Source organism: Anabrus simplex, chromosome 9, assembly GCF_040414725.1.
Source record: "Anabrus simplex isolate iqAnaSimp1 chromosome 9, ASM4041472v1, whole genome shotgun sequence".
Taxonomy (NCBI): Eukaryota; Metazoa; Arthropoda; class Insecta; order Orthoptera; family Tettigoniidae; genus Anabrus; species Anabrus simplex.
In genome coordinates, this window is record NC_090273.1 from 136124712 (window position 1) to 136137331 (window position 12620).

Genomic DNA, 12620 nt, shown 5'->3' on the forward strand with positions numbered 1-12620 from the left:
CGTTAGTCGGAAAATGTCAGTTTTAAACGGGAATGTTGCATAGGTTTTTGCTTTAGTTGCTTCTTTTTGTAACTTAGTCCTGGGCTGGTGTTTGAACTTGTAAATTATGCGTTCTATAAATCTTTAGTGAGATTTATTGTAGTACACCCGCTTACAAAAACACTGGTCACTGGTGTAATGAATTTTCTAAAGCATGGACCTGTTCTAACATTTGTCATTTATTGATTCTAATGCACGCTGTAGGTTGTAATCTGAGTGTGTTTTCACAATTTTAATTATTTTAAAAATAGACATCTCTGTTATTTTAATGAATTGAATAATAAGAATTTTTTTCTTTTATGGGGTATATGTTCTTCTATTTACTTATTTATTACTATATAAAAATTATTTTACATTGTTATCCAATGCGCACTCATAGTTTTATTGCTTTAAGAATTGATTTTTATCCATAATTCAAAGAGGTTATTTACAATTCAATTATTTGTTCTTCAAATTTTATTCATCAATATTTTTTTTTTTTTAATTTTTCCTAATCTTTAAGTAAAGTTCAATTTATTGAAATTTAATTTTGCTTTCATTTAGTAGTTAGCAATGTTAACCTGGCAACACCTCAAGTAGCTAGTTATGATCCTGCCCTTTCTCCTTTATGTTCTGTGCCCTCCACGCTAGTATATTTAATGCTGCCGCTGCTCAATGGTAAGTTGTTTGCTTCTGGAACTCATTTTATGCTATTTATGGGTTTTTATTATCATTCCTGTTTTTATCTTCATCGGGTTGCAGTAGTGTTGTGGTAGCATTTCGCTGTGGTGGTTGTTGTTCTAAACAACTTGATAGTTGCCCAGGTCAAGGTTGTTAGCTGCCAAAAGTGACCAACCTTTTAAGTTAAAAAAAAAAAGAAAAAATTGTAAAACTGAAATGGACCCAAGTAATTCCTCTCTATGTTTGTTTCATGTGTAATCGAGACTTCCTTGTTGCTGCCTTCTTGGCCTTGGAGTATGGAGTGGCTCGGTATCTGTGCTCTTGAAGCTTGTTTTATTTACCATATCCCGTGGTCATGGAATCTTGTTGGGTTTTGGGGTCTGCTTATTCTGTACCTGCCATGTAGGGGTAAGTTGAAGATTATTCTCACTTTTATTAATCATTATTGTGAAATCTTTACTTAATCTGCTTTCAGATTTAAATAATTGAAAATTTCTTCCACATTTAACCTAATGAAATGAAGTTCTTTGATCTTGTTATCTGCACCCTCTTGCTGTACTGTAGGTTTTCTTGGAATTGCAGTGCCTGTCCTTGGAGGGATTTAATTGGATTAATTGTGTTGGGTGTTGGAGCTGCTATTGTAACCTAATTTAATCTCTAAATGATGTTTTTATTTCAGCTTCACTCGTGGTCCAGATTGAGTGTTACAAATTTGTATTGTGATTACATTTTCTCTTTCAGTGACTGTGTACCCACATCGCTGTTTGGCCTGAACATGTGAAATTGATTTACAATCTTGACCCATGGTGACTCTCTCCTTCCACCTTTATTTCTACTGCCTTGCCTTGTCCAGGTTGTCATGTGTTATTATTGTGAGTTTTCATGTTGTTGATAATTCTTGCTTGTGTATATAGGTTCATATCTGGGGCATGTGCTGTGGGAGTTTCTTCCTATTTTGCCTTATGTGGCCTTGTGCATGTTCCCGTTCTTGATATGGTGTTGATGTGTGTCTGTATTGATCTCTTGAAAGAGTATGTCATGTGATTATGCTGTGTCGATGGGAATCTCACTTGGAACTGTTGTGTTTAATGCTATTAGTGTAACCTTGGGCAGTGTTCTTGTTGTCATGTGCTCTGAAAAGCGTTTCCTGATTGAACGGTGATAGGCTAGGTCTGCATGGTTCATCTGAGATTATATTATCTTTTTAATTTGATGTGCCCATGTCAGGTAGTTCCGTCAGTTCTGTTGTGGAGTGATTAATTTCTGTAGCTCATGTGATTCATGTCTTAATTCTCTTGGTACTACTCATTCCCCTTTATTCATTTTCTTCTGCTATGTGCATGTACTTCACTCATGTGGTCTTGTTGTAATGAGGTGTGGTCTTAATTTCTTTGTGAATCTGTGATTTCCTTGACCTGGTTAATTGTGGTCATTGTGGATTAGCTTCTTCCCCTTGCATACTTTCTGTTGGATGTCTGTATACTAAATTCTTGCTCTGGGTTTCATTCTCTGATGCTTATGATGTGTGACTAGTGTCACACATGTGTGTGATCTTCTGGTGCTGGTTAATGATGTCAGTTTTGGCCATGTGCTTGAGTGAAATTTTCATTCTTCCTGATTTTTCATTGCTAGTCCTGGTTGGTTGCGGCATGTGTTGATTCTTTGTTGTCCTTGTCTCTTGTTGCTATGCCTACGTGTTGTTGCTGGTGCTTCATGGTGGTTGTGTAGGTTCATTTCTGAGTTCTGGTGTGGAGTACAGCTGGCTTATTGCTGAAACGACCCTTCGTTTTTACTGTGTCTTCATGTTCGGAGTTTGGTTATGGGTCTCGCAATTGTCGTGTGGGTGTTCGTTCTGCTCGTTACCTAATAACTGTGGAATCTGTTCTAAAATTAACCTTCTGCGTTAAATCTTTCTTCCTGTTCATTTTCTATGGGTTATGGGAGTGTATTTTGTAATTCTTATCATTTCGTGAATGTACACTGAACCGATCATGTCTTCATTTGAGATCTAGTGATATGAGAGCTTATGTCTCTTTTGATTTGTATCTGTGGATCAGATGTTGTATGTGATCTGGTATTATTATGAAAAATTTGTGTACGAGAAATTTTCCTTGCACCTGGTGGTAGTCTCTGTGTAACCTCTTCCAACTTAGCTTATTTACATAAGGTATTCCTTAGTTGGTGCCTTTGCTAGTTCATTATCTGGTTTAGTACCCTAAACTCTTGTAATCCTGTTGTTTCTGGCTCTACCCTGCATGTTTTTGCAATTCTGTATTGTTGCCTGGTTGTCATCTGACTGTTCTGGGTTCTATTCCAGTGAGTATGGGATCATTTGGGGTAGTTCTGGGACAGTTCCTAAATTCCTTGTCTGTCGTTGGGGTATGGGACCCAACTGATTGACTCATGCGCTTTGTCATCATGTAACCTATCATTTCTTCATCGTTTACGTTTCATTATATCCCGTGTATTCCGACTGGCTGGTAGGGTGTCTGTGGTGATTGGCATGATCACACAGGTGGATTGTTGTATTGCCACCATATTATTAGTCCTGGGTTATCCAGAGGTTCTTTAGAACACTTATGGTTGTGATAATACACCTGTGCTCAGTACATTCAAAGATTACTTATATGGAGATGTAATTTTCCCTGAATTTTGGCCTTATTATGCTGCGTGGAGCTGGTTCTGGTTGATGTAATGTCATTTCCATGTCTTGTCAGTTGTTCCCTATCGTCCCGACTGTAACTGATGGCTATCATATGGTTGTTGACCTTGGTAATGGTTGCATGGTAATCTCTTGCGGACACACTTTAAGATCTCCCCACCATCTATTATTATGCATGCAAAGTCTCCAGTTATTGCCATTGCTTGCTTCTTATTCTTTGTCGATTATCCGTGTGGTCTCTGCGTTATGGTTACGGATGGTTCTGTTTACTGTAAATTTTCTGTGTCTTTGTGACCTGTTTTCCTAATCTTCATGTTCTGGGTTACTTGATTTCTATAGATGGTTTGTCGGTATGTGTACTGCTACATCCCTCTAGTAATATGCTTTTCCATTGTTACCTCCTTGTAACCACTGGTCAATTATCTTTTCTGTTTATTGTCTTGGGATCCTTCTGGTATCTGTACTGTCTTGTGGAATTATCTAATGTGTGGAAGAATGCTAGTATTTCATGTAAATGAATGTGTAAACTATAATGGTCTTCGACCTATTAATTTGTTGAGTCTATTGTATTTTACTTAATTTGCTGCGACTAAAACTATTGTAACTTGCCACTGGATTCCATGAGCCATCTTAAACATTATAAATTATTTCTTTGATCTCTCGCGTTTAGTCTCGATACTAGTATACTGAAGTCTTGGAATATTTCAGTTAAGTTTCTTTTCCATTTTCTTAATATTTAATTCTTACTTAAAGGTTGGATTGTTAATACTACAGCACATAAATTGGTACTTCAAGAAAATTAGTGTATATTAGCTTACTAAGCAACAAATAATGTAAAGTCATTTCATTATTTTGGTAATCCTTCAGATGCCAATACCAACAATGTGGTCTGACATAGTTACGTTAACGATGTTACATCTGCGTTCAACTTCAGCTCAAAATTGGAGGAGTTATCTCTGGTAATTTTAGGCGTGTGGAACTTGCATAATCCCTCGAAACATACTGAAATATTACAAAAGTGTCTTGGAACCCTAGTTAGAAAAATTTTGTGGTCCCTTATGTGTCTTGGAAACCATTTTGTTTCATTGTGGTCTGTAAATATGCACTCGGTCCCTCGCTTTTGCTCGTGTGTGTGTGGTGTTTCAGTTTTAATCACGCGGTGTTACACCCATGCACCTGCTGAACGGAGAACTAGTGTGTGAAACACCTATGGTTGCTTACTACGCTATGTGCTGGCGTGATTAAACTACGTTATGTACTGTCAACTTGTGTGGTGTGTGATGTAACACTGGCCCAGTTGTATCTCTTCTGGTCATACTTAACGTGTTTATCCACTAGTATATGGTGAAGTTCTGCTATCCTTCAACCAAGTAAGACCATTCCGAGTTTACTGTACTTAATATGTTGGACTATCACCTCTGTAATCAACGTGTGAAGATTTACTTTGGACACTGAAATTGTATCATATAATATTGTATCCAACGTCTTGACCCTTCACCTCCCCATGTTTTGGCTTTTGGAGGGGAGTTATCTGTGACAAGAATTTACGCTACCCTCATTTGTTGGACATATGTATTTGTGTGTGTGGACTTTATCTACCATTCTCGGCCATTGCTCGAATTGCCGTTAATTTATGTGCCTGAACTATGCCTATTTAAAATGCATATTTTGCCATTGTTACGTCGGTCCTTCGATTTTTTTGATTTGCTCAATAAGCTAGTTGATTCGAGCGCGCAAGCGCACTTCTCCTTTGAACTGAGTGATGCACAGCTTGCTCGCCTGCACGCCAGTCTGTTGCCGGCTGACCGCCATGACTGACGCATTGGGTAAAGCTGTCCTGTACAAGATGCGGTTGAAAGTTGTTGGAATGGAGTATGATACTTCAGGCTAATAGCCATGTGAAATTAAGGCATTTGCCTTAGTTGTAGCGTAATTATGTTTTAGTGTGTTTCATATTCACAGTCCTGTATTTGTGTGACCGGAATATATGAAGGGGGAATGTAAGCTATTGGATTACCGTATATTAAATTGTACACCCAAGGATGTAAGTACAAGTATGTTCTTAATTGTTTCAAAACTGTTCTACTGCCGGATGTGTGTAACAAGCTATCTGTAATTGAAGTTAGGCCTATAGTTTATGGATATGTGTCGACCACCGTTTATTCATTAAATGAAGCTGGAATATCTTCTACATCGGACATTTTAATGATATAAGTTGTACCTTCAAATTATTAAAATGTAACCTAACGAGATTTTTGTAAAGTTCTATATCGAAATTATTATAATGGAGTAACTCTGGAAATTAATTGGTATATGCGCGGCTGAGAGGCAAATTTTTCCATTCCTTTTATTTTATTGAGATTATCGTTGTGGTACCTTTTTCTGTTTCTTAAAGTTATTATTATTATTATTATTAATTTAGTTGGTGGATTTCCTTCTACTTTTCTTGGTTCATATTTGTGGTATCCATTGCACTGTTATCAATGTTTTGAAAGTCGTTTTGTGCTAGTATTGTTTTCGTAATGGATCATTGTTTAATTACTTAATGCGATAGTTTATTTCCGGTTTCATTCGGGCATTATCATTTTCCAGAGCCTCCTAAAATTAAAATTTAATAACCGGCATTTAAATCCTCTATTAATATTTGGTTGGAGGAAATGTTAAATTCAAAATATTATAATTATATTATTGTAACATCGAGGTTGTAGGAAACTGAAATTTGCTTCCCCCATTTCTTGATGATACTTACTTTTGCCCTCCTCAGACAATTCGCGTCCGTGTTTTCTTTCTTTCTTTCTTTCTTTCTTTCATTATTGCATGTCATATTTTTATCTTATCTCCGGCACGCTAATTTTGTGTGGGCCTTGCCTGTTGTTTTTAAGTCGGATGTTGGCTTGGTTTTAGGAAGCTGCATGCTTCGTGTGGACCATTGTTCTGTTTTTCTGTGGAATTTTAATTGTGTTTCCCTTCATAATTTGTAAATAATTTGGGAAATATTTTTTCATTTTGGGGTTCGTGCTATTCTCTCTTGTGTTCTTTTATTATTTACGTGTGGAATATTTGGTTGGCTATCACTGCTTTTAATATTCGGTGTGTTTCCGTGTTTCTAGGACGATTCAAATCCTTGTGTAGAGGGTCTAGAAACAAATTTCAGTTTAGTGAGGTTTATTGTAGTACACCCACTTACAAAAACACTGGTCACTGGTGTAATGAATTTTCTAAAGCACAGACCCGTTCTAACATTTATCATTTATTGATTCTAATGCAAGCTGTCGGTTGTAATCTGAGTGTGTTTTCAAGATTTTAATTATTTTAAAAATAGACATTTGTCTTATTTTAATGAATTGAATAATAAGAATATTTTTCTTTTATGGGGTATATGTTCTTCTATTTACTTATTTATTACTATATAAAAATTATTTTACATTGTTATCCAATGCGCACTCATAGTTTTATTGCTTTAAGAATTGATTTTTATCCATAATTCAAAGAGGTTATTTACAATTCAATTATTTGGTCTTCAGTTTTCATTCATCAACTTTTTTAAATTTTTCCTAATCTTTAAATAAAGTTCAATTTATTGAAATTTAATTTTGCTTTCATTTAGTAGTTAGTTGTTAACCTGGCAACACCTCAAGTAGCTAGTTATTATCCTGCCCTTTCCTCTTTATGTTCTGTGCCCTCCACGCTAGTATATTTAATGCTGCCACTGCTCAATGGTAAGTTGTTTGCTTCTTGAACTCATTTTGTGCTATTTATGGGTTTTTATTATCATTCCTGTTTTCATTTTCATTGGGTTGCAAAATGAATGAACACTTACTTGAGGCAGCGCACTTCCAGCTGATAGAGCACTAGAGTGGCCTGTAGGAGAGTCTCGTGAGGACTACAAGACACATCCATAGAGCCCTGTTCCTCACTCCTACTTCTTCTCTCATCAGTCATCACTCTTAATTCCTCCTCTAGCACTGCAGCCAACTCAGACACACTCAGCTGTTGAGGCTCACCAAGACCCAGGTTGTGAAGAAGGTTTGAAGCCTTTGGCACACCTGCAGCTTCCCACGCCTCCAACACAGCATCTGAACTTACAATACTAGAGAAAGAATACAACAAATTAAAAGCTCATACTGACAGACTGCAAAGAAAAAAATCCAAAGAAACTGTTGCAATTTTAATAAGAATGAATACTACAGAGTGCTGATAGCTCAATGTCACATGGACAGCAGTAAGGTGGCAGGTAAGAATGCAGCTTGCACTGGACAAACACAAGTAACATAATGGGATCTGAAATGTTAGGTATAATTTGGTTAAAGAAGAAGTTCCCCAGAAAGTTGTGTTTGTAGGTAGAATAGGTGGTGGTGGTGGCGGTGGTGGTGGTGGTGGTGATTGTTGTTTTAATAGGAAGTACAACTTGGTAACCATTCTCTTTATACACTAATCAGAAGGAAAATGTCAGACCGTTTGAAAAATGAAGATATCAGCAAAAGGGAAAGCAACAAAGGGCGTGAAAATGCAGACTCCCTAGGCATCACAAACTTAATACTGTCAGGGTCAGAAGAGAACTTAAGTTGAATACGGGAGAAACAGTGATCACCAACACATGTTCCACTGTTCAGAGCCCCTGGTGCCACTTTCAGCCACGTTTTACAACAGGTAGGGGATACCGCGATGTTACTATACCCTCCCTACCCACACGGGGATTGTAGAAGAGAACAGATGTTTTTATTAGCCAATGAATATGAATACATAAAATAGACCACCAAATCTTTAAAGTTAACAAACTGTTTCACCAGCTGTAATAAATGTTATTTTTTGAAAATACACATGAAGAGAAACATCAATCTAATAGTTTAAGCTTCTTTACGTCACATGAATACTGGTGTGCTTCTAATGATAGTTCATAAGACACATTTATTCTTAAACTCCCATCCGAGGCTTGTATTGTAGTTGAAAGCAAGTACAAATTTACTCATCTGCTAACCTACTAAGCCTAACGCATCTGAGGATTTTCTTTCAGGGTTTACTCCATTAGGCTTTGAAGATCCCTCTTCTCCACAAGGGAGTGGTTTCCTCTTCTAATTTTCCCCAGAGAGGATGGGTTGCCTCATCCACCATCTTCGCTATTCCGAAGGTCTCCTTCTCTGCCTAAGATGCTGTTAAGGTCTTCACCCGTAACCCTGGGCATGGGTTCCTCGTTATACGCTGTGGGTCCCTGCTTGAACTTAGCTCTGCTTCACACCGGCCTACTGATGTGGAGGATACCCACCCTCGCAACGTGGATTCACCAGACAAGAATTACTCAAGTGAAGGATATCTCCCTTAAGCTGGGTTAACGGTTGCGTATGATGCCACAACCAATGGCAGAGAAGGTGGATGGATCAGATTTGGAAGGACATTAGAGAAGCTGGATTAGATGTGGCAGAAGTAATGGAGCAGGAAAAGTGGAAGGACAGAAAGGAGTGGAGGAGGCTTGTTAACCACACCTGGGCGACTGGAGTGGGACATTGATGATGATGATTATGATGATTTATTCTTAAATAATCATATAAATCATGGGATTACTTTACACATACATATGGTACATTACCGTATTTGCTTGAATATAACTCGCACTTTTTTTGCAAAAAGATAAGTATGAACATTTTCGGTATATGATATATGCGGGGATTTGTGTGCGAAAGATCGTATTTCTGAAAAAATGTAAAATTTGCATTAGGCTATTGAAACAAGACAACTGGCATACTTCCCCTATTCATTGTCACTGCCTTCAATCTCCGAGCTATTCTCTCACATGATCATTCTGGTCACCATCCCATATTGCATCATCCTGACTTCCGTCCAACGCATCTGCAATGCCCGTCTTCAAGAAATTCTTCACAATAACGTCTGTCGACACCATAACCCATACCCGCATAACCCAACCACACACGAGTTCAACTGATAGCCTCTCTATTTTGCCTGTTGGCATCAGTCAAGCTCCCCTCCTGCCATCCATTCGGCATACAATTTACTAATGTTGTCCTTGAAGAGCTTGTTGGTGGAAACATCTAAGGGCTGTAAGATAATGTATGAGTCCACCAGGAATTACGAGATCAGTTTTCATTTCCTGAAGACGTTTCTTCGTGTCTTTCACCAAGTGTCTGCGGAAACTGTCCCGCACTAGCATTCCAGGCATTGCTGGGCGTCGAAGCAGTGCCCCTGGCCATGCTTCCCACACCGTACAGACCCAGTCCTGGACAAGAGCTGTATCCATCCATCCTTTCTCTTGAACCAGTATATGAATGCCTTTGGGATACTTCACTTTAAGCATAATTTTTCTTTTGAAAATAACGTACAGTGGCAATTTTCTTCTGTCTGCGGTTATTACTAGCATACAATAGTATTTAAATATTTTAAGGTCACCCTTTTCAATACAAACTGTACAATGTTTCACATTACATTTATGTTCAGGGACTAGGCCTAGTTTCAACCTAACTGTAGGTTATCAGCAGCCTTAAAGCAAATCAATCAAATATATCGAAAAAATAAACAATGTAAAATGGACCCTCGATTCTCCGTTTTTGGAGGGACCACGAATTTAAAAAAAGTACAACATGGGAAAACGGAAAATCTGGGAAGAAATGAACCATCAACAATGTGGCTAAACATCACAAAAAATCTTATAATCTTACAAACACCCTTAAACTCAACTACAGCCTCAATTGGCCTTCCGCCTACCAAGCGACCGAAGCTCGGTCTGAAGGCCTGCAGATTATGAGGTGACACGTGGTCAGTGTAACGAATCCTCTCAGCCGTTATTCCTGGCTCTCTAGATCAGGGTCGCCATCTCACCATTAACCCCTTGAAGGTCACGGCGCAATATATTGCGTGTAGCAGTAAGTGCTGCTGTGGTTACGGCGCAATATATTGCGTGTCGGAATTTGAAGTGACATATCTTCGTAACTGTATGTCTTTGGACAAAGATTGAAAAACGGATAGCTCCCTACATCTGTTGGCTCTATTTTGAAGTTGTTAGGTTATCACCACTGGGAGCGCTGGAAATGAAATGTTTTTAAGCAAATGTCTAGCTTTAGCAAGTCAACTGCAAACAGTTGAACATGGCTGCGCGAAGTTGAGCTGACTTGCTTACAAGCGACGATACAGTTCGTGAAATTCTTATGAATACTGAAAGGGATTGTTCAGTATTTGAAGACAGTAATGAAGACGATGGAGGAGGTATATCTGGAAATAATTCAAGTGGCGATGACTTAAATGAAATTGAGGATGAGGTCTTACAGCCGCCACGTCCGAAGAGAACGAACGTAAATAAAGCGCCTAGTAATCACAGAGTTTGGGAAGACGAGACTATAACCAATTCACGCCAACCGCTTTAGCTTCAATGGCAGTAAGTCAGGAATTCAGAATGTTTCACTGACGAAAAATTCTTCAGAAATTGACATTTTCAAAAAATTGTTGTCCACCTCTGTGGTGTAGTGTGTTAGTGCCACCCCTAGAGGCCCGGGTTCGATTCTCGGCTCTGCCACGAAATTTGAAAAGTGGTATGAGGGCTGGAACGGGGTCCACTCAGCCTCGGGAGGTCAACTGAGTAGAGGTGGGTTCGATTCCCACCTCGGCCATCCTGGAAGTGGTTTTCCGTGGTCGTCCACTTCTCCCCCAGGCAAATGCCGGGATGGTACCTAACTTAAGGCCACGGCCGTTTTCTTCCTTCTTCCTTGCCTATCCTTTCCAATCTTCCCATTCCCCACCAAGGCCCCTGTTCAGCATAGCAGGTGAGGCCTCCTGGGTGAGGTACTGGTCATTCTCCCCAGTTGTATCCCCGGAACCAATGTCTCACGCTCCAGGACACTGCCCTTGAGGTGGGGCCCCTCGTTGAGTCCGAGGAAAAAACCAACCCTGGAGGGTAAGCAGATTAAGTAAGCAAGTAAAAAATTGTTCCCTGTACCTTGTTTTGAGGATTATCATACCAAAAAACATTACTAAAAATGATGTTTCACAATTTTTGTGCTCAAACTAGTTGTTTGATGTCTTGTTAACATACTGTGCTAAATTTATTCGTTTCATTAAAGTATAATGCCTCTTGAGGGTTGTTTTGCAAACGTGCAATAACCTAAATTTTGGGGTGTGCAGTGGACTAAGAAACCTGACTCTCAAAGGGTTAAATAGCACCTCAATTAAAGGTAAAAAATTACAATAAGTTAGAACATGAGTATACAGAACATATTAATACACATGGGCCACAATATAAAACACTTAAAAAGTTTTAACACACTAAAATTCGGTATGTATAGGTTAGACACTTATTAAAATTTAAGTTCATGTTGCTTAGATTCCATTCTTCTATCTTTTGTGTGGTTCCCTTTCTTCTATGTCATGTTGGTTTAGCTGTGTGAGGTGAACTTCGAGAATGTTCTGAGGCTAGTATGTGTCATATTGGTATGGACCTTTGACATGAAAAATTTTTTTTGTGTTATATGATCCAACCGTGATGTACTCCAGTAAATTTTTTAAATATAATAAACTGCAGGTCTTGAGTTTGAATTTAGAAGCTGTTGGTGGTGACACCTCTCTCGTCTATGTTCCTTTGTGGTTGTAGTCTGTAAAGATAAGCTAATATAAATATAGTGTGTGTATAAAGGAATGCCTGGTGTGTATATGGAAAGAGTACTTACTATTGTTGTGGAGGTCTTGTACCAATATGTCTGAAGTCTTGCTGTGTTCTACTACGAGTGCGTCTGGGGCTCATATTAGCTGTGGAGGGGGATGTAGGTGGAGGGGAAGAAGGAGTGACTATTGGGGAAGTAGGAGTGGGGTCAGGCTTGTGATTCGTTGGTTTGTTAGAGCGTGTGTTTACTATTTTGTGGTAATAATAATAATATTTTGAGGTAATCATTCTTTAATGCCGGAATAGCTTTATCAAAAATGATGCTGGTTTTCTCTGTAATATTGTTAATGTTATGATTGGGATTAGCGTATTGGTCCAAAGAAATATAGAAATCTTCGGTTATGTTGAGCACGGGGCCCTTAGAATTTGTTTAGTATCGTCACATCGTTATTGATGTCTGTGAAACTATGCTTAGATTCTTCTACATGTTGGCCTATTGATGAGAAATGGTTATGTTTTACTGCATTTATATGTTCATTATAGTGGATGGTTAAGTTTCTGCCTGTACGTCCAATATAACTTGTGTCACAGTTGTTACATTTGATACGGTAGACACTTGATTGGTTGTATTTGTTGTTATTATTGACTGTTTTAGTGTTA

General features: G+C 38.4%; 1 protein-coding gene across 1 annotated transcript in view; it reads right to left on the bottom strand.

Moving 5' to 3' along the window:
* LOC136880912 (ninein homolog) overlaps positions 1-12620 on the bottom strand; it is a 280629-nt gene that overhangs the window by 171786 nt on the left and 96223 nt on the right. The window contains exon 7 of the mRNA XM_068229173.1: positions 7182-7451. Within this exon, the coding sequence (XP_068085274.1) occupies positions 7182-7451 (270 nt within the window). The remainder of the gene's footprint in view (positions 1-7181; positions 7452-12620) is intronic.